The sequence below is a fragment of the Mirounga leonina genome, unplaced genomic scaffold (genome assembly GCF_011800145.1).
Source record: "Mirounga leonina isolate KUSES-001 unplaced genomic scaffold, KU_Mleo_1.0 Mir_173, whole genome shotgun sequence".
In the NCBI taxonomy this organism is placed as follows: Eukaryota; Metazoa; Chordata; class Mammalia; order Carnivora; family Phocidae; genus Mirounga; species Mirounga leonina.
Window position 1 is genome coordinate 81,137,688 of NW_023270447.1, and position 18,408 is coordinate 81,156,095.

General features: G+C 55.8%; 1 protein-coding gene across 1 annotated transcript in view; it reads right to left on the reverse strand.

Annotated features, from left to right (window-relative positions):
- Nucleotides 1–18,408, reverse strand: part of IGSF21 (immunoglobin superfamily member 21) — a 236,972-nt gene that overhangs the window by 72,542 nt on the left and 146,022 nt on the right. Inside the window, exon 3 of the mRNA XM_035020234.1 lies at nt 2,038–2,159. Within this exon, the coding sequence (XP_034876125.1) occupies nt 2,038–2,159 (122 nt within the window). The remainder of the gene's footprint in view (nt 1–2,037; nt 2,160–18,408) is intronic.

Genomic DNA, 18,408 nt, shown 5'->3' on the forward strand with positions numbered 1-18,408 from the left:
CTCAGCGACCCTGGCAGCACTTTAATGTGAATTAACTGGGGGACCCTCGCAAGGCGGCAGGGAGCTGCTCACTATTGTCATCCCTTCTAGAGATGGGGGCAACTCAGGCACAGAGTTAGGGGGTGGAGGGGCCAGGACTGGAACTCAGGCCCCGGGACAGAAATCTCACTTAAATCCCACAGCGATGGTGTGAAGCCGATCCGATTTAAGTCTGCTTTGCAGGTGAAGAAACTGACACCGAGAGAGGTTGAGGCCCTCGTCCAAGGTCACTCAGTAGGAAGTGGCTGAGCTGGTTCTGAACCAGGTCTTCTGGGACGGGTACCGGGGCTGGGCTCTGGGCGCTCCAGTGAGCACAAGAGGGTGGGGGACAGGGCTGGTCTGGTGGTCTTGGGCTTTCTTCCTGGCTTAGGACTCCAGTGGGGTGCTGGAAATGAGGGGATAGGCTGGGGGAGGGCGCTTCTCAGAGACCAGGGTAACCATGTGGGGGTGGGGTGGAGGCTACGGGTTTCTGGGAAGCAGTGGGGTGATCTGAGTGCTCACTTCTGCAGAACCATCTGTGGCTCCCAGGATGGTTATTTTCTTCTCCAAAATGAGGTTTTCATCTTGGTTGTAACTGGCTGGTCTTAGGTGTGCTTTAATATTTTAAGGAGCCCCAAATCCTTTTTGGAAGCAGGTACAGGGGAAATCATCGACATGAATAAAGGCATCTGTGTGGCCATTTGCACGCCTCTTCTGCATCCCTCGCACCCACATGCTCACCAGATTCCCCCAACAAGGGCTGGTTCTCAGCTGCTGGCACAAAGCCCAGAGAGGAGGGGGACCCAGAAAGGTCCTCCAGGGGAGCACACCCACCTTCCTTCTCACAAAGTGTGCAGGGAAGGGTCACCTGCCAGATTCCTTATGCAGGGCTGGGTGAGCCCTGGGCAACCTTCCCGTCCCGTTTTCTAATTTTATCCAGGGGGAAACTGAGGCCCGAAGGGCAGAGGAGCATACCCAGGGTCACCTCATCAGTGTGTAAATTTCACCGTGCACCTACTATGTGCCAGGCTTGCAGACCGCTGCTTTCTGCCTGGGCACCAGGCAAAGCATTTGGCTGTGTCGTGTGGGAAAACGCACATACGTGTGTCTGTGTGCACGACTGTGCACGTTCAGTGCCCGTGTGAAGCTACTTGTCATGAACGCAGTGAGGCTCCCCCCATCTCATGGAGGGATGGGCACTAGAGGACCAGCAGCCATCTGGCTCTGGGGGAGAGTCGCTCTGCTAGGGCGAGGGGCCGTCTAAATTAGGTGTCCCACAGGAGGGCATGCTTGAGCTGGGCTCTGAAGACTGATGAGGAGCTCACCATGTCACCAGAGGGAGAGTGGCACTCTGGCAAATGAGTGGTAGGGGTAAAATAGGATTGGGGCCTTTTAGAGAGTACACGGGGCGGGTGCAGTGCCTGGCACCCGCACATGGAGAACATGGCAAGAATGGGATCAGCTACCTTAGAATCTTCTAGAAAAGGGGTAGGGGTAAACATGTTAAGTATCACCATCCCCAAGGACTCTTTCCTCCCGTCCTGCTGCCTCTTCTGACCCGGGGTCCAATTGTTTAGGGTCCATTTGCCTTGCTGGGCAGGGGCCTGTGGGGAACAGGAGAGCGTGTTCCCCGGGGCTTCTGAGCCAGGCAGAACGGGCTCACGTCCCAGCTCTGTCCCTGCTGGCTGCAGGATGTGGGACACATTGCTCACCCTCTCTGGACCTCAGTGTCCTCTCCTGGAAACTGAGTTTGGACAACCCACCTGGCAGGACTGTTCGAGGAGCTGGCTGGGGGGACCGATGTGGCCGGTCTGCTGCATGGGGCGAGTTGTGACTTGAACCCTCCTTGCTCTTCCTTCCGGGGGGAGGCCCCTCGAGGCTCTGGGTTCCCCTCTGCAGCACAGCCCCCAGCCCTGCCTTCTGAGCCCCTGAAGGGTGACCCTGAGAACCCCCCAGAGCATCACAGGACAGACGATGGGAAAGGGCCGGAGAAGTGGCCCCCGGCGCCCGGCCCCTCACCTCACGGTGGACTGGTACACCAGGTCCTCTCTCTTGCGGTAGTTCTCCATGTGCGAGTAGTTGGTGGAGAACATGGCGTCAAAGGTAAAAATCTTCTGCTTGATGGTGCCGCCGTCCGTCACCTGCAACAGAGCACAGACAGCTACAGGGGAGCGCTCGGCCAGCCCCGCCCCTTTGCTCCAGACAGCGCGTGCGGGGTTGGGGGACACTGGGAGACGTAGAGGCCAGGACGCCCAACACCCCGGTGCCCTGGGAGAGGCCTCCAGGGGACATGTCACCACCATCACTAGAACCCTCCCAGGTCATCCCCACTCTACTGATGTGTAAACTGAGGCTCTGGAGGGAAGGGACTTCCTGAGGTCCTATGCCGGGAAGGAGCAGAGCTGGCTTTTCTCCCCGGCAATTATTTCTGGTAAATTCTGTCAGGGGTAGGCCCAGAATGGCAGGGGAGCCCAGGCAGGCAATCCCCATCTGATGATAGGGTCATCATAGCGGGCTTCCTGGAGGAAGCGAGGTCTAAGTTGCCTTCTGCAGGAAGAGCAGGAGGCGGCCTGGCAAAAGGTGGGCGTGCTCCGTAGGCAGAGGAGACAGCAAGAGCAAAGGCCCTGTGGTGGGAAAGAGCAGGTATGCTATGTTCGGGGAAAGAAGATTGTGTTCAGAGTGCCTGGGGCAGAAAGGAAATGGTAAGAAACCCAAAGCGCCAGATCCTGGAAGGCCTGGAAGTCAGGGGAGCTCAACTGTCCCTGAAGGCAATGTGGTGGAGGTCACCTTGAACTCTGTTTAGGGAGAGGCCTGTCTGGAGGCAGGGGCCCTTGAGGAGACTGGGGAGCACCCAATCTACTGACCTGGGGATGGAGCCCCCTGGACAGCATGCGGGCTCACCCTCTTCCAGGCTGCCCTTGGGACAAGGCTGCAGGGAGGTCATGAGGTCCCCACCTCCCCCTTGGAGTATAGAGGCCCGGAGAAGTGGGGGGACCTCAGGAGGTGACAATAAAGCCTGCGCTGGAAGACAAAGGCTGCCCCAGAGCCCAGCTGTTCACGGCTGATTAAAAAGTCGGACCCAAGTGTCCCGCGCTCCCGGCTCGCCGCCCGCTGCCGCCTCCCCATGCCCGCACTGCCTGCAGCTAATGAAAGTGTTACTCCACAAAGCAGCAAGGTATGTGTTGTCACTGTTTCAGTTATTTATCTGTTTACTCGGCTGCAGTTTTCCCTACAGTTTTCGGCCTGCGTCAGCAGCTCTATTATAGACCGGGAGTTTGCAGCCTCTCGCGGCTCAGCTGGGCTCCGCGCTAACAGCCTGCGCGGCCAGGGAGGCCTCATGCCTGGGCCTGGAGAAGTGGAATGAACTCCCTGCAGCTCTGCGTGGTGGAGGCAGGGGGGACGGCTGGGAGGGCGGTGGCCAGGGCCGGCTTTCTCCAAGGGGCTGGGCGCAGGGGGACGCTGAAAGCTGCTCGGATCCGTAGCCTTCCCGAGAGGACCGGCCTGGGTGCAGCTGGGTTCCTCTGGGCACCTCTGGATCCAAGCTGACTTGGACCACATCTGTCTGGCCTACGTGGCATTATGGCTGGTTTAGGGGACACAGGTTCAATGCAATCCAAGCTAGCATTTATTGAGCACCAGCTGTGTGCCAGGCACGGGCCCACATCGGTATGTGTCACCTCCCCCCAACCCCCACCATGGTCTGCAAGCTCATAAGGAGTAAAGAGGCCCCTAACAGTCCCGGGGGCCCCAGGGGGCCCCACAGGCAGGGCTGGAATGGCGATAAGCTCCAGGACCCTGTTGTGGGGGGATCAGCAGTAGGACTCCCCGCTGCACGGTTTCTCCTTACCCCTCCCTAAGCTCACGTCCCTCTGACTCCTCTGGGCTTATCTTCAGCTCATCCTTTTCACTTGTTTTCCCCTGTGGGGCTGTGTGCTCTCAGTTCGCCTCTTCTGCAGCTCGGGTCCCCCCGGGTTCCCAGAGACTGGGGGATGAGGGAGGAAGAGCAGCAGAGCACCTTCAAACCAGGGCCCTCAGCAGGAGGGATGATTTTGCCTGCTCCCCAGGGGCCATTTGGGAAGGAGTGGAGCCATTTTTGGTGTCAAAGCCTGGCGGGACGGTGGTTTGGTGTGGGCATCTGGCGGCAGAGAGCAGGGATGCCGTCCCCATCCCTCGATGCACAGGATGACCCCAAAGAATTATCTGGCCCCAGACGAGAAATGTGCCATCGCTTTGTGCGGACCCACAAGTGCCCCTGGGAAGTGAGTGCAACGCACAGCAGCTTGCCCACTTTACAGATGAAGAAACCGTGCGTGGCTTAGAGAGGAAAGGCGATTCAGCCGAGGGCACACGCGGGGGGCTCCTGGCACGGCTCTGGCTCTGGTGGTGGGGGCCCCCAGGGACTGAGGACTGGAGCAGATGCTCTTAGCACCCCCTCCGCCCCCAGGCAGCCGGCTCCTTAGCAGGAGGACACCCGGAGCCCTGCGGAGTCTTGAGCACTGTTCTCCCCAAGTCGTAAAAGTCGTAAGAGTGGAAGGCGTCCTGCCCATGTGACTTGCAGCCTTGCCTCCTTCAGGTACTGCTTTTTTATCTCCTCCTAAAATGCGGCAGCCTTTATCGTCCCAATCTCAAATTTCACTCCGTTTTTTTTATTATACAAAGGAGAAAAAAAAAAATCTGTCAGTAAAACTGTCTCCTCAAAATTTATTCACTGGGACCGAGGATTTTATTACTAGGAAAATACACCTGCACCCCACACGTCCACACATACCCACACACCCCAGATAAAGCACTGAAGAATGATCTGAGTCATAAATCACTGTTTCGGACCCAGGGACAGGGGAGTTTCAAGGACGCACCTAGCTTTTCTTTGGTTTTATTTACATCTTTTTTCCTGGGGCCGCGTCTGGGCCTCTCTGTTAGCTTAGGCGTAAATCACTCCCTCCCGTCAAAGCGGCTCCAGGCAGCCCCGTCACTCAGCTGTGATAGCCCAGCAGCTGGCTCCCCGCCCTCCGGGAGGGCTCCAGAAAAGCATCGCCTCGGAATTCACCCTCAGGTCCCAGGCCAGCGGGCGAGTGGCTATTTGCAAGGAGGTTATTCTCTAGTTCTTGGCGGTGGTAGTCCCTGAGATGAGCTATCACAGGCTGTAGGGCCACGGGCATGGTGAGCCACAACTTCTCTTTCATTCCGGAAACACTGCCCCAGACCTAAGACCTGCAAGCACCGGTCCAGGCCCCCTGGGAGAGGAAGGACCAGATTTCCGATGCGGTTGCAGCCTATCACGAGCGAGCTTACACGCACGCAGCCTGGTGGGGATGCACGGCCCACAGATAACCAGGGAAAGCACCACTGTAGCAGCATATAGTTGCTAAGGGTTATCTGACACCCACGGAGGAGCCAAGGATTCTTTTGGGGGGAGGGGTGATCCCAGAAGGCTTCCAGGTGGAGGTGGACCTCTTTGAGAGTCCTTAGTCCCAGGTAGGTGCTCCCCGCATCTGGGAGACTCTGGAGCAAGCAGGAAGGCTGATTTTCTCCACCCCCTGGACAGCTCTTGATTCTGTTACTAAGTAACTTTGTGCACTTCATTTCTCCAAGCCTCTGCTTCCTCATCTGTAAAATGGGATACTGCGACCCACCTGTACCTCTCGCCAGGATTAAATGAGATGAGGTTTGTAACAGCACCTGATGCGTGGTAAGCGCTCAGTACGGACAGCTATTTTTCTTTCTTTTTAACGATTTTATTAATTTATTTGTCAAAGAGAGAGTGAGCACAAGCAGGGGGAGCGGCAGGCAGAGGGAGAAGCAGGCTCCCCGCTGAGCAAGGAACCCGATGCAGGGCTGGATCCCAGGACCCTGGGATCATGACCCGAGCCGAAGGCAGACACTCAACTGACTGAGCCACCCAGGTGCCCCCAGACAGCTATTTCTATGCATAATAACAATTTTCTTTTTTTTTTCTAAAGATTTTATTTATTTATTTGATAGAGAGAAACACAGCAAGAGAGGAAACACAAGCAGGGGGAGTGGGAGAGGGAGAAGCAGGCTTCCCGCGGAGCAGGAAGTCCAATGCGGGGCTCGATCCCAGCACTCTGGGATCATGACCTGAGCCGAAGGCAGACTCTTAACGACTGAGCCACCCAGGCGCCCCATAATAACACTTTTCTTAGCTATCCCTTCTTCTGGGTCCCTTGCCACCCTCCAGGGCTGGGGCTGGAGGGCAGAATAGCTCTTACTGTAAAGTCAGATGGTGCAGAATGTCCGTAAATGGAAGAAGGGGGCCCGCCTGGCAAGCGAGGACTGGAGAGCTGGTCGGGGGAGTGGGAATAAAGAACCAGGGCCCAGGGCCTGGCTAGCAGTCAGTAGAACATCCCAGGGAGGGAGCTGAAGGATGCTCTGAGCAAGTACCTGGAAGCAGGCTGGTCCCAGGGGCTCCGAGATGCTCCCCCGGTGCCACAGTGGCATGGGACCACGCGGTCACGGCGGGCAGAAGATGGCAAGGCTGCTGGGAGGACAGATAAGGTGCTGTCCTGGAAAGCCAAGGCCCAAGAATGTGTGGGTTCTCCCTCCCCAGAGGGAGAGGAGTTTGTGCATTCATTCATTCAAGCAACAGATTTTTAGAATCCATAAATAGGTCCTAGAATGTGAGCTACTCCTCAAACATAACCTCTATGAGGGCAAGGTCTTTATCAGTCCTGTTCATTCTCTGTCCCCACACCTGTGTCTTGCAGATGAAGAAACTGAGGCCAAGAGAGAGGCAGGTGAACTGCCCGGATCACGAGGGCAAAAAGTGGGGGAGCTGAGCCCTCAGCACGACTTAGTTGAAAAGAGATGAGTGGGCGATCCATTCTGAGGTCAAGGATGTGGGGGCGCCTGGCGGGGTGGCAGGTGCAGAAGCTCCGGGGCTCACACAGCCCTATGCAGTCAGATGCCCGCTATGCCACTTCTGGCTTAAAGCCGTGTGACCTTGGAGAGGTCTCTGTGCCTCCACCTCCGCATCTGCAAAACGAGAGCCCTCGCAGCTCCCTGTAAGGCACACAGGGCGGCACGCACGGCGCCCCCAGAGGCTCGCTTGGCGGCTGGTGGCAGCGACAGGGGTGGAAATCGCCAGCATTCCTGCGCTGCTTGCCACGGACCACGCACTGTTTGCAAACATGAACTCAGGTAATTATAAGAAAGCATTCAATGCGTATTAGCTGCTGTTATTTGTTTTTACTTGGGTCAGACCCCGGCAAAGGCAGCAGGGGCACAGTAGGGGCTCGAGAATCCGTGGCTCTCCCCCACCCCGACAGCGTCTCAGCCATGACTGCCCAGGATGATCAGATGTGCGGCCTGGAAGGAATGGAGGAAGCAGAGACCTGGGGTCTGTATCCCACCGGCTGGCCTCTGCACTGCTCCCCTCTCTGGACCTCAGTTTCCCTAAGTGCTCGATGCGAAGATTTAGGGCAGAGTGACCTCTGAGGACCATTTCTACTTTGAATGCCCACATGCTCTGATTCTAGAACAGCCAGCCCTGGAGACCACAGCTACTTCCGCTCTGGCCTTGCTCACCAGGGCTCAGCAGCCGCCCACAGACCCCGAGGCGGTGGACCCTGTCCCAGGGCCCTGGCTGCCCACCGCCCCCCACCCCAGCAAATCTGGCCTCAGTCAGGCTTGGCTGATTTTCCAGCGAAGCCCCCAAAGCGTGGCGAACGGACTTAGTCCAGCCAGCTGCACGGCATGGTCGGCTGGGGTTTTTCATTTGAAAACCAAATGCCTCCAACTGCACCTTCTTACTGTCGTCTCTGGGTGCTGTCATCTGAAGAGAGAGAGACAGAGAGAGAGAGAGAGAAAAGAAAGAAAGAAAAGGGGGATAAAATCACCTCCTCCACCCCCAACCTCCTTCTCTTTGTGTTCCACAAAACCAATTACAGGTTGGAAATAGCTGTAATAAACTTGATATCCCACTTATGGGCCAATCCTGCCGCGGCTGGAAAGGGGAGTGAAAACCGCTGGTGTATTTTGCTGGAGCTGTTTAAATTGCCTGCCTACATTATCCCGGCTCCTCTGCAGCCGGGAAGGAATTTGCTCTCCTGGAAATGGAGCAGCTGAGGTCTCTGTGGCTGGGCAGCGAGGTGGGGGTGGTGGTGCCAGGAGGGTTTTTAATGAACGGATTAGACGTGGGAGCAGGGACGGTGTCTGGGCTCTTGGAGTTGGGCGGCCCGGGTTCGAATCCCAGCCTGGGAAGCCGACAGGCAGTGCCCCCGCTGTAAGTCGGGCAAGAACCATGCAGCCCTGCAGGGTTGTTGAGGGGTGGGGAGGAGGGAGGGAGAAGGGAAGGAACATTTCACTGGACAAAGCAAAAGGCCAGCACTGGCTGGAGTGCTGTGCCCAGCATGAGTCTCAGGTCTTCGCTCTGCGGTACGGGGGGGGCACTGTCACTGCCTGGCCTGAGCCCGTTTCCTCGCCTGTAAAATGAAGGATGTTGACTGAACCTGGCCCCGGAGTTGTTAGAAATACTCAGAGGAAGGATATATGTGAAAGCATCTCATAGAACGTGAATTTACTGCTCCATTCCCAGTACTGTGGTAGGTGATGAGCATTCTAGAAACTTCTGCCGCGAAACCATCACCTAGAAGCCTCACTCAGCAACCCATGCAAAGAGGGCAGCAGATCAACTGGCATTCCTAACGGGCTTACTTAGATCAAGTCAACCCCGGCATGGGGCTCAGGCCATGGAGCATGTGAGCACCCCTTTATTGACTGAGCTCTTTCCTGAGCTGTGCTTGATTCAGGAGCAGAGCCGTGAACACAGCACGTGTGACACTGAAGAAACGCGACCACCTCAGTTACATGTCTGTAGTGGGGGGTCTTCTGACTCCTCCAGCAGAACCTCAGCTCAGGAGGCTCGGACTTCATCTCGTTCGGTGTGTACCCCAACTCCCAGAGCACCGTCTAGTGCATAGGGGACTCTCGGTCAATATTTTTATAGAAACGAACAGCGTTTTTCTCGGCGCAAAACCTGGGGCCAGGGAAGGGCTGCCACTCGCCCAGGCTGCCCAGCTGGTAAGTGGAGCAGCGGGGATTCGAACCTGCGTCTGATTCCAAGGTCTAGATCGGAAGTGATCCAGACGGCAGAGTCGGATGGAGTGTTGGGTAGGGGGCATGGAAGGGAGGGGGCATCTAGGCAGAAGCACAGGGCAAGAGGCCACCTGCTCAGGGAGGAGGGAGAAAACGATGGTGGGAGGAAGAGGGGCCAGGAGGCAGCCTCCCCATGGCCTGCGGTGTAGGGCAGGGGCGCAGGGTTCCTGGCTTCTTTGTTGCCATGGTGACCAGGGGCCACTCTTCCGCCAGACCCCTGCCCACCTGCTGTCCACCTGCAGTCTGCTCTTGCAGCCCCTGGGCCTGAGAGCTGGGCCAGAGGAGACGCCCCAGAGAGGGGAGGGCAGGCTCCCCTGGGGCCTGGGGCAGGAGGATGACGGATTCCCAAGGACAGAAGGGAGGGACATTCCGGAGGCCAGGGCCACCTACTATCTCTGGATGGCCAGATTTCACCCCTGCTCTGTCTCCCTTGTGAGTCCTGGCTTCTGGCGGGGCTGGGCTCGGGGTAATTGGCTTCCCCCGCGTGTGTGGCAGATCCGGTTTTGACTGAGACAGCTGGTGTCATGAATTGCTCTGTCTCATCTGGTTACTGCATGATGGCAGACAGCGGCTCAGGGATGGGGAGTGGGGCGGCCTGGGGGCTGGGGGGGGCGGGTGAGCATGACAGGCAGGAGAGCAGCTGCTGGCTTTGTGGGCCCCCCACATGTGGGCAGGTGCATATGCAAGTGTGAGGATGTGTGTGTGTGTGTGTGCGTGCAACTAGTGTGAACACAGGGCCGCGGGGGGCCCCGGAGCCCCTGGAGGCCAGCTCACGAAGGTGAGCACCGGTGTGAATGAGAAAGCCTGTGGTCTGGAGGTGTGGGTGTATACGTGTGTCAGCAGGGGTGAGAATACAAATCTGTGTGTTTCTGGGCTGCTTATAAGGATGGGTGTGTGTGCGTGCGTGCATGTGTGTGTGTGTGTGTGTGAAGCAAAGTAATGGTGAGAATGTTTGCTGTAGTTCTACATGTTTGGAGAAGAACATGAGGGCTTGTGTGTCCGTTTGTGGGTTCATGGTGTGTATGCACTTGTGTGTGCATGAAGGATGCCTACCTCCACAGCATAAGCCCAGTTTACACACCCTGCTCCCTGCCCTGGCCTGGGGGGATGGAGGATGTCAGCGAGGGTGCGTGCGTGCGGTGGGTATGTTTCTGAGAAATGCCAGGCCAGGAAACGCCATCACGCCAACCCGGGCCCCGTGCAGTCTCCCAGCCCCACATGTCAGGTGCAAAGCCACAGGTCAGAGCCCAAACACCTGAGCCCTCCCAACCCCGGCAGACACAGGCTGCTCTGAGATCTCCCTCCCCAGCTTCTGTGCATCCCCAAACCCACATTGTGGGGCTAGCAGCCAAGAAGCAGGAGAGACAGGGAGGACCAAGGTACCTGCAAGATGCTCAGAGTTCTGTGCACAGCAGAATCACCCGGCTGGGTGGGAGGAGGGTTTGAAAATGTCGATTTCTTTGAAAGCCCACCCCAGAGGTTCAAATTCCGAGTCCTGGGTGGAGTCTGGATTCTGCATTTTTTAACAAGCCCTATTGGGTCAGTTGGATACAGGGGTTGGGGACCACAGGAGGGACACTCTGCCCTAACCCCCGGGACCCTCCCCCAGCTAGGGCCTCTTTGCAGCTTTCCCAGGTGGCTGTCAACCGCCAGACCCTTGGTGCCCTGGGAGCAGAAGGAACCCTCGACTGATCCATCTAGACCCCTTACTTTACAGAAGGCTACACTGAGGTCCAACGAGGAGAGGGACACAGCCAGGGTCACACAGGAAGCAGGTGGCAGGGCCAGGGCACCAAGTCCTTGGCTTTGAAGAACCTCCTGTTTGCACCTCATGCCTTTGATGCTTGGAATCCTGACCCCGGAGAGCAAGGGCCCCCACTGAGGGCTGGCCAGCTGTGGCACCAGGGACGTTCTTGTCAGGGGGTTATACCCTGCTCCCCGCTCCCTCCTGACAATGAGCCGCAGCATCAGAAGTGGGCTCTGGGGTCATGCGGATGGCTTCTTTCCCAGTACAGCTAATCCCCTCCTCTGCCGCGTTCTGGAGGGTGGGGCGGGGATGGAGGACGGAAGAGGGGCTTTGCCCCATTTCTCTCTCCCTGAAGGCCACTCCTCCCTCCCTGCCCTCAGCCTTCAGCTCCTCATCTGTTCGTTCACCTGTTTGCTCATTCAGCCCCTCCTGGGGGTCAGGCCTGTGGACAGAGGGTGGCATCGGACACAGGCCTGGCCCTGAAGGAGCTCACAGGAAGGGCTAGCAGGGGCACCAGAGAGAGAAAGACCAGCCACCCGCGCTCGCCCCGCCATGGCTGCCTGGTGAGCAGTGAGCTGTGCCTCAGGGGATGGGGAGGGTCTGCAGGGCAGACGAGACAAGCAGGACATTCGAGCCATGGAGACAGCCACGCCAAGGCCCCTCAGAAGGCGAGGTGCAGGTGAAGAGTGAGTGAGAGCGCAGCGTGCGTTCCGTGGGATGCGGTGGCGGCGCAGGGACTTGGTGCCCGGCGGGGAGGGAGGATGGGGAGGTGAGTCATGCTTCACACACATGGAGTCTGGGTTTGGTGCCAGCAGTCAAGCCCCCAGCTCCAAATCTCAGCCAGGTCCTTTCTCATCTTCCTGCCTCAGTTTTCTTTTTTATAAAATGGGGATAAACCGTAGGGCCACCTCATCGGTGGCTGGAGGATGAACTGAATTTTCCCACGTAAAGTACTTGAAAAGTGGCTAGCATACAGCCAATGTTATAATCACGCCTTGGCTTATTGGTTGTAAGATGCTTAGCCCGGTGGATATTACATAGTAGATATTACTATTGCTGTGATTTTCTGGGCAGGAGATAGGGAGCCACCGAAGGCTTCAAGCAGGGGAGGGACAGCTCCCATCAGGGTCGGAAAGGGACAGTTCCCATCAGGGTCAGAAAGGGACAGTTCCCATCAGGGTCAGAAAGTGTCGTCCTGTTGCAGGGTGGATAACAGATCGAGGGGCAAGCCCTTGGGAAGAGGCCATTAGCACAAAGAGAAGAGACCATCTTCCCAGTCCCCTTTGCTGGCTTCCAACTTGGCTTTTGGGTCTCACGAGCCAGAGGCGCAGGTGTGTGTTGGGGCGCAGGCACAGCTGAGTCCTGTGTGCTCCCCATGTCTGTGTATCTGTGTGGGAGGCTCTGGCCCCAATCCACTGCTGGTGACTCCCCCCCGTGAGGTCCCTCAGCGGCTACGCTCAGCACTCGGTGCCTGTGCCCTCCCGGGGCTGCCCGTCAGCGAGCACACCTGTGGGCCGGTTGTGGGGGACGCAGCGCATGGACTTGCGGGCAGTCCGGCCCGGTGGAGCCTGTCTGTCTGTCTGCAGCCGCCCCGGCAGCCCCGGCAGCCTGCTAGAGAGAGAGAAAGAGCACTGCGCTGGGAGCCAGGAGGTCTTTAGCAAAGACACACTGGGTCCCTACTGTGCATTCGGGGCTGTTTTAGGTGCAGGGGATAAAGCCAGGAATAGCACAGAGTCCCTCTTCTGCTGGAATCCACAGACGATAAATCAAAGTAAGGGAGATCGAAGACACGTATCTGATTGGGACACGTGTCATGCAGACAATTAAAGGAGAGTGATGGATGGAAGGGTGGGGGCCACGGCACATGAGGTGGCCCGGGAGGCCCGTTTCAGGAGGCCACATTTAAGCTGACGTTCCAATGAGGCGGGGTCAGGCTTGTTTGGGAAGAGTCAGGTTGCTTCCCATCAGCTCCCTAGGAAGTCCTCTCTGTTCAAAGCTTCTGGCTTCTCATTTAATCCCTGAGACACCCCTCTGGGCAGACGGGGGTACAGAGGCTCAGGGAGGTGAACAGCCTTGCCAGCATGCCCACAGTCCAGATCCAGCTTGGCAAATACAATCCTCTTTCTACTGCTTCTTTACAACTGACATTCACCTTCCCGAAAACCAGTCTTAGTGTTTGTGACAGACTGAGTGACCTTCCACAAGTCACTGGTGCCCTACTCTCTGGCTTGGTCCTATAGCTTCATGTTTTATTCCCCCCAAAATTGGATTGTGAACATTTTCAAACATATAGGAAATCATAAAGAAGTTTAAAACCAACACCCATGCACCTGCTACCTAGCTTCTACGATGGCCACCTGGCCATGCTCGCTATATCATAGACCTCCCTTCTCCTCATCCCTCCCCGTCCTTTGAGGCAAAGTTGCAGACATCAGTATCCTCTGCCCCTAAATGCTTCAGCACACCTATCACCAATTAGAGTTCAATATTTATTTGCCATTCTCTTTTTTGAGGTTTTGAATTTGTGTTCAACGAAATGCACGAATCCCAAAGACAAACACATACATCTGTGTAACCCAAACTCCTCGCACGATGTAGAACATCACCATCATTCCAGAAAGTTCCTTCTTCCCCTCCCAGTCAATCGTTGCCCTGAGAGGCAACCACTATTCCAATTTTTCTCACACCATCTTTTCCTGCTCTAGAGTTTCATAGAAGTGGGATGGTACAGCACGTAGTTTTAGCGAAAGCTCTGGGCTCCCAGCATGTTTCTGAGATCCACTGATGTTACTGTGTGTACTCACAGTCCAGTCCTTTTTATCACCAAGAGTCTTCCACTGGAAGAGACACCACTGTGTGTATACTCTTGCTAATAGACATCTGCACGGTTTCCAGTTTGGCTCTACCTTGCACGCCGTGGCTAAGAGCATCCCTGTGCACGGTTTGTTAATGGACACATGCGTTTATTCCATCTGCTACTGCTTGGTTGGCCAAAGGGTCAGTTCAATTCAACAAGCGTTTCCTGAGAACCTACTGTGTGTCAGGCCCTGCGCTAGACACCGACGTGAGTGACCCCAGCCTGGGTGGGGGTCTTGAGCTCTGAAAGCTCCAAGCAGGCACAGCATGTCAGAGTGCATGCGGCCCAGTGCTCTCTGCCTATCACCGGGTGCTAGCATCTCAACAGCTCTGCGGGGTGCTCAATGCGACCCCAGTTTTCAGAGGAGGCAACCGAGGCCAGAGTGACAAAGCGACCTGTCCGAAACCCATCCAGACTCAGGGTGACACCATTCCATGCTCTTTCCTTTGTCCTGCATGAGGCAGCCCCAGGAGGCCCAGGAGGTCTGTTCAAGGTCACACAGGCAGTGCGGTGGCAAGAACATAGGGCTCTTTCCCAACACCATGCTGGCTCCATCTTTGGGATCCATCTAAGGTGTCCGTATGTGCTGGACCAGCATTCCCTTCCAGAAACAAGCCTGGGAGAGCGGAGTTGAATCAAAGCCTTGACTCTTTGGGTGTATCTGTGTCCAGGGCATGAGCCCATCGGAGTAAACTTGTCCCCTCTGCCTGCTCTTCCGGGAGCACAGGTTAAGCATCCCAGGAGCCAGGCAGATGCCAGAGTGTGAGCCTCTGGCACAGTGGAAGTGGGGAGCCAGTGTTGGGATGGGGGGGCTACGCAGGCCCGAAGTCATTTATTTATTTATTTGAGAGAGAGTGAGCACGAGTGGCGGGAGGGGCAGAGGGAGAAGCAGACTCCCCGCTGAGTGGGGAGCCCTATTCGGGACTCGATCCCAGAACCCTGAGATCATGACCTGAGCCAAAGTCAGACACTTAACCGACTGAGCCACCCAGGCGCCCCAAAAACCATTTAATTAAAAAACACACCCCCCCCTGTATGTATCTAACTGACTCAATCTATAGGGCAAATTTGGCCCCTGACAATGGTTTTGTGAGCCCAACTCTAAGCAAATGAAGAAGGTGATGATAATCGGAGGAGAGGGGTTAAAAATGGAACCACATCCTTGGATACCCCCACCTTGAGAGACAGGGCTCTGGGCTCCCTCCCTTTGGAACCAGCATACTCTTTGTCAAATGGAATATGCCAAAATGGTCAAAGTCCACGCCGATGCCTTAGGAGGCTGGCAGGCTGTCTCTGACTCTGGTCCTGCGGAGAGCATGCGGACGGGGAGGGGATCTTGCGGGGCCCAGCCTTCCAGCCGTGCCCCACACGCCGCACACGGGTGAAGCCGCCTTGACCTTCCAGCCCAGACCATTACCAACCGAATATTACCCCGTGACCCCAGCTGACGCCATTGGAAGCATGAGAATGGCCCAGCTGAGCCCTGCTTGAATTCCTGGCCCATGGAACCGTGCAATATAATAAACTAGTTGTTGCTTTTAAAGCCACTGTGATTTGGGATGGTTTGTATGCAGTGATACCCAGAGCTGCTTGTTCAGCCTCCCGTAGAGGGGGAGCTCGGGGTCAGCACCCACCTGCACAGGAAGTGCCTGTGTAGGCTCCATCTGGGCGTGAAAGCCTCTATTTGACCAGAGCCACGGTGGATAGGGGAGGGAAGAGGTTGTATCAGGCAGGGTCCGGCAGGAAAAAGATGGTCCATTCACAAAGGTTACAGGGCGGACTTCAAGAGCAGGATTATTCACAAAGATGCAGGCAGGGCTAAGGGATCCCAGCAAGGCCTGGGTGGTCCCTGGGTGGGGGCCGGCGGGAGGTATTGCTTCTCTAAGGAGCAGAGGGAAAGGGACAAAGGAGTGGAGGTTTCACCGGCACCAAGAGAACAGCAGCTGAAGCAGAATGCCCTCCAACAGGAGCTTAGGTGCACAGAGAGGATCTGGGAGGGAAGAGCCGAGCAACGAGTACCCTACCCACCCATCTCCTGCAGGTACCTCCCGTTGGCCAAATGCAACTGGAAGCTGGTGGGCAAAGAAGCCCAGTGATGCCGCTGGTTCAGGTCTGCCTCTGGGCACAAAGAAGGATGGAGAAAGATGAGGTGAGTCAGGGAAGATGCCCACATAAGGACAGATGGCATGGACGTCAGTCTAGGGACCCAGGGGGCTGAGCGTGAGTGGCCACCTCACGTGGGGGTTTCCGTGAGATGCTGTGCCTCGTCTGGCTGTCCCACAGCAGGGTAGAGCGGGGTCCCTTCCCCCACCGCTCCCCTCCTCTGACGGTTCCTGACGAGCACGCAGAAAGCAGCCCGTCAGAGAGGTTCCCATAAACTGTCATGTTTCTTCCCACGGCTGCCTCGCGTCTGATCACCAAGGTGCACCTGGCAGGGAGACAGAGCTGGGCCTGTCTCTGCCTTTTCATCACAGCCAGGCCCCATGAGAGGGAGGGGCAAGGGAGCTGACAAAGGTAGCCTGGTCCTCCACCCCGTTGGCTTGGGGCTTAGAAACTCTGAGCCCAGACCTAGAGCCCTGGATTGAGATTTTTCCCAGAACTGCTCCCAGGACCGTTTTCTGTTTTTCCATGGGGGCAGCTGCTAAGCCCGGGGGCCAGCTCCACAGCACACCGTCCGTCCTGTCTTAGAGGGCCTCATGCTCCGTGGAATGCTCTGCTGTTGCCTTCCTGAAATTTGTAATCAGTTTTGAGGGAAGGACTCCCCATCTTTTTGCACCAGGCCATGCAGATTAGGTAACCAATCTTATTTCCAAGCAAGTGAGAGGTTTCTGGACTTCCCTTGGCCCAATTCCTTTATCTAGACCAGGACTCTGCAAATCTTCTGTGCTTGTAAGTATTCTAGAATTTTCAGACCATGCAGTCTCTGTCACACCTGATCAGCTCTGCAGTCCCGACACTAAAGCAACCATAGATTATCGGTAAACAGATGAATGGACAGGGCTACCTTCCAACAAAACTTTATTTGTAAAAACAGACGATGGGCTGGGTTGGCTGTAGGCCGTGGGGGGAGCCAACACCTCCTTGGTCTAGATTGTAAGCCCCTCGTCTCCTTGACCGCCTGTCTGATTCTGGCTCATTCTTTATGACTCCGCTCCAAAGCTTTCCCTAACATCTTCAGGGAGAGCTCAGCAAGCCCTCGCGCCCCCACCTCCACCAGCCCCTGTACGTATTTATTTCCTGAGCCTGAGCGAAGCAGTGAGCTCTGTGCTAAGCAAAGGGGCTATATATGGTGAGCCAGGAAGCATGGTTGCAGCCTTCAAGGAGCTTTGTGGTAAATAGCTGGGGAGGCCTAAGATATACACTGCACAAGGGCAGGGCTGACCCATTTGTTCAAAACTGTATATCCCCAATCTTAGCATCATCATGTGGTTGCAACATGAGTGAACCGATACCCAAATGCATGGCCATATGCTCACAATTCTTTCCTTCCAGTTGGACCGCTGGAGCCCCTGAATCATCGCTGCGAGGGACCTCGTAGATATTTTCACCAGAGAGGTTGAGCAACTTGCCCCAAGACACACAGCGGCAAACCAATGACAGAGGAGGGATTCAGACTCTTGGGCCAGGCCCATTTTCACCACACCCGGGAGCTGGACTTAGTCACTGGTGTCCTAATAGAACCAGGAAAGCCACCGGACAGCTGCTTTCTCAGGTCCCAAGGAGGGGTGTGCAAATGGTCCCTCTCCCCACCGGGTCAGCAGGAGGGCTGGATTATTTCCTCTGAGGGAAAGAAAATTGAAGTCTGGTATTGGGTCTTATTACAAGGAAACTGTCCAATAAAAATCACCCAGTATATAAAAAAAAAAAAATCTTTACCTGGTGTTGAATGAACACTTGGTGTTATTACATCCAAAAAAAAAAAAAAAAAACCCATTTGCTTTTCATTATAGATCGGGTTATGTTTTGTTTACTTGTCCCCAGAGAGCAAGGATTTCACTAGCTGGGTGATTAAAAAAAGAAAAAAAAGGAAGTGGGCTTTGGAGTCAGACAGTCTTGGGTCCAAATCCCAGCTTGACCACAGACTCACTGAGAGACTTAGATCATTAACTTCTGTGAGCCTGGTCTTCCTGCCTATAAAATGGGGATATTGCTCCCTGTCTCCCAGGGTGGAGGCAAGGATGAGATGAGGATGTGGTCAATAGTTACTACTCTGTGCCAAGCACCTTTATAGGAGATCTGGCCCCTGGGCTCAGGGAGCATACATTGTACCCAGAGACCAATCATGCACACGGACATTAGAAAATCCAAAGAGTGAGATGATTTGGAGTGATGCTCATTGCTGTGAAGCAAACAAACCGGAGTGTCAGGGGCTAGAAGGTGACCCAGGGATTCTGTAAAGGCCAGAGGAAGCTTCTCCCAAAAACCTGAATGGTAAGAGAGAGCCAGCTTCGGAGAGGCCAGGAAGAGGAGAACACCATGCCGGGGTGAGAGCAACTGCAAAGGTCCTGAGACAGATCAAGCTTGTTGTGTGAGGGAAGAGAAAGGCAACTGGCGGGTGGAAGTGGAGTGAGCAAGGGGGAGAGTGGTGGACCCGCAGTTCAGAGCTACCTAAGGCCAGATCACAGAAGATCTTACAAGTTGGTGTGAGGAGGTTGAATTGTATTCTTGTTGC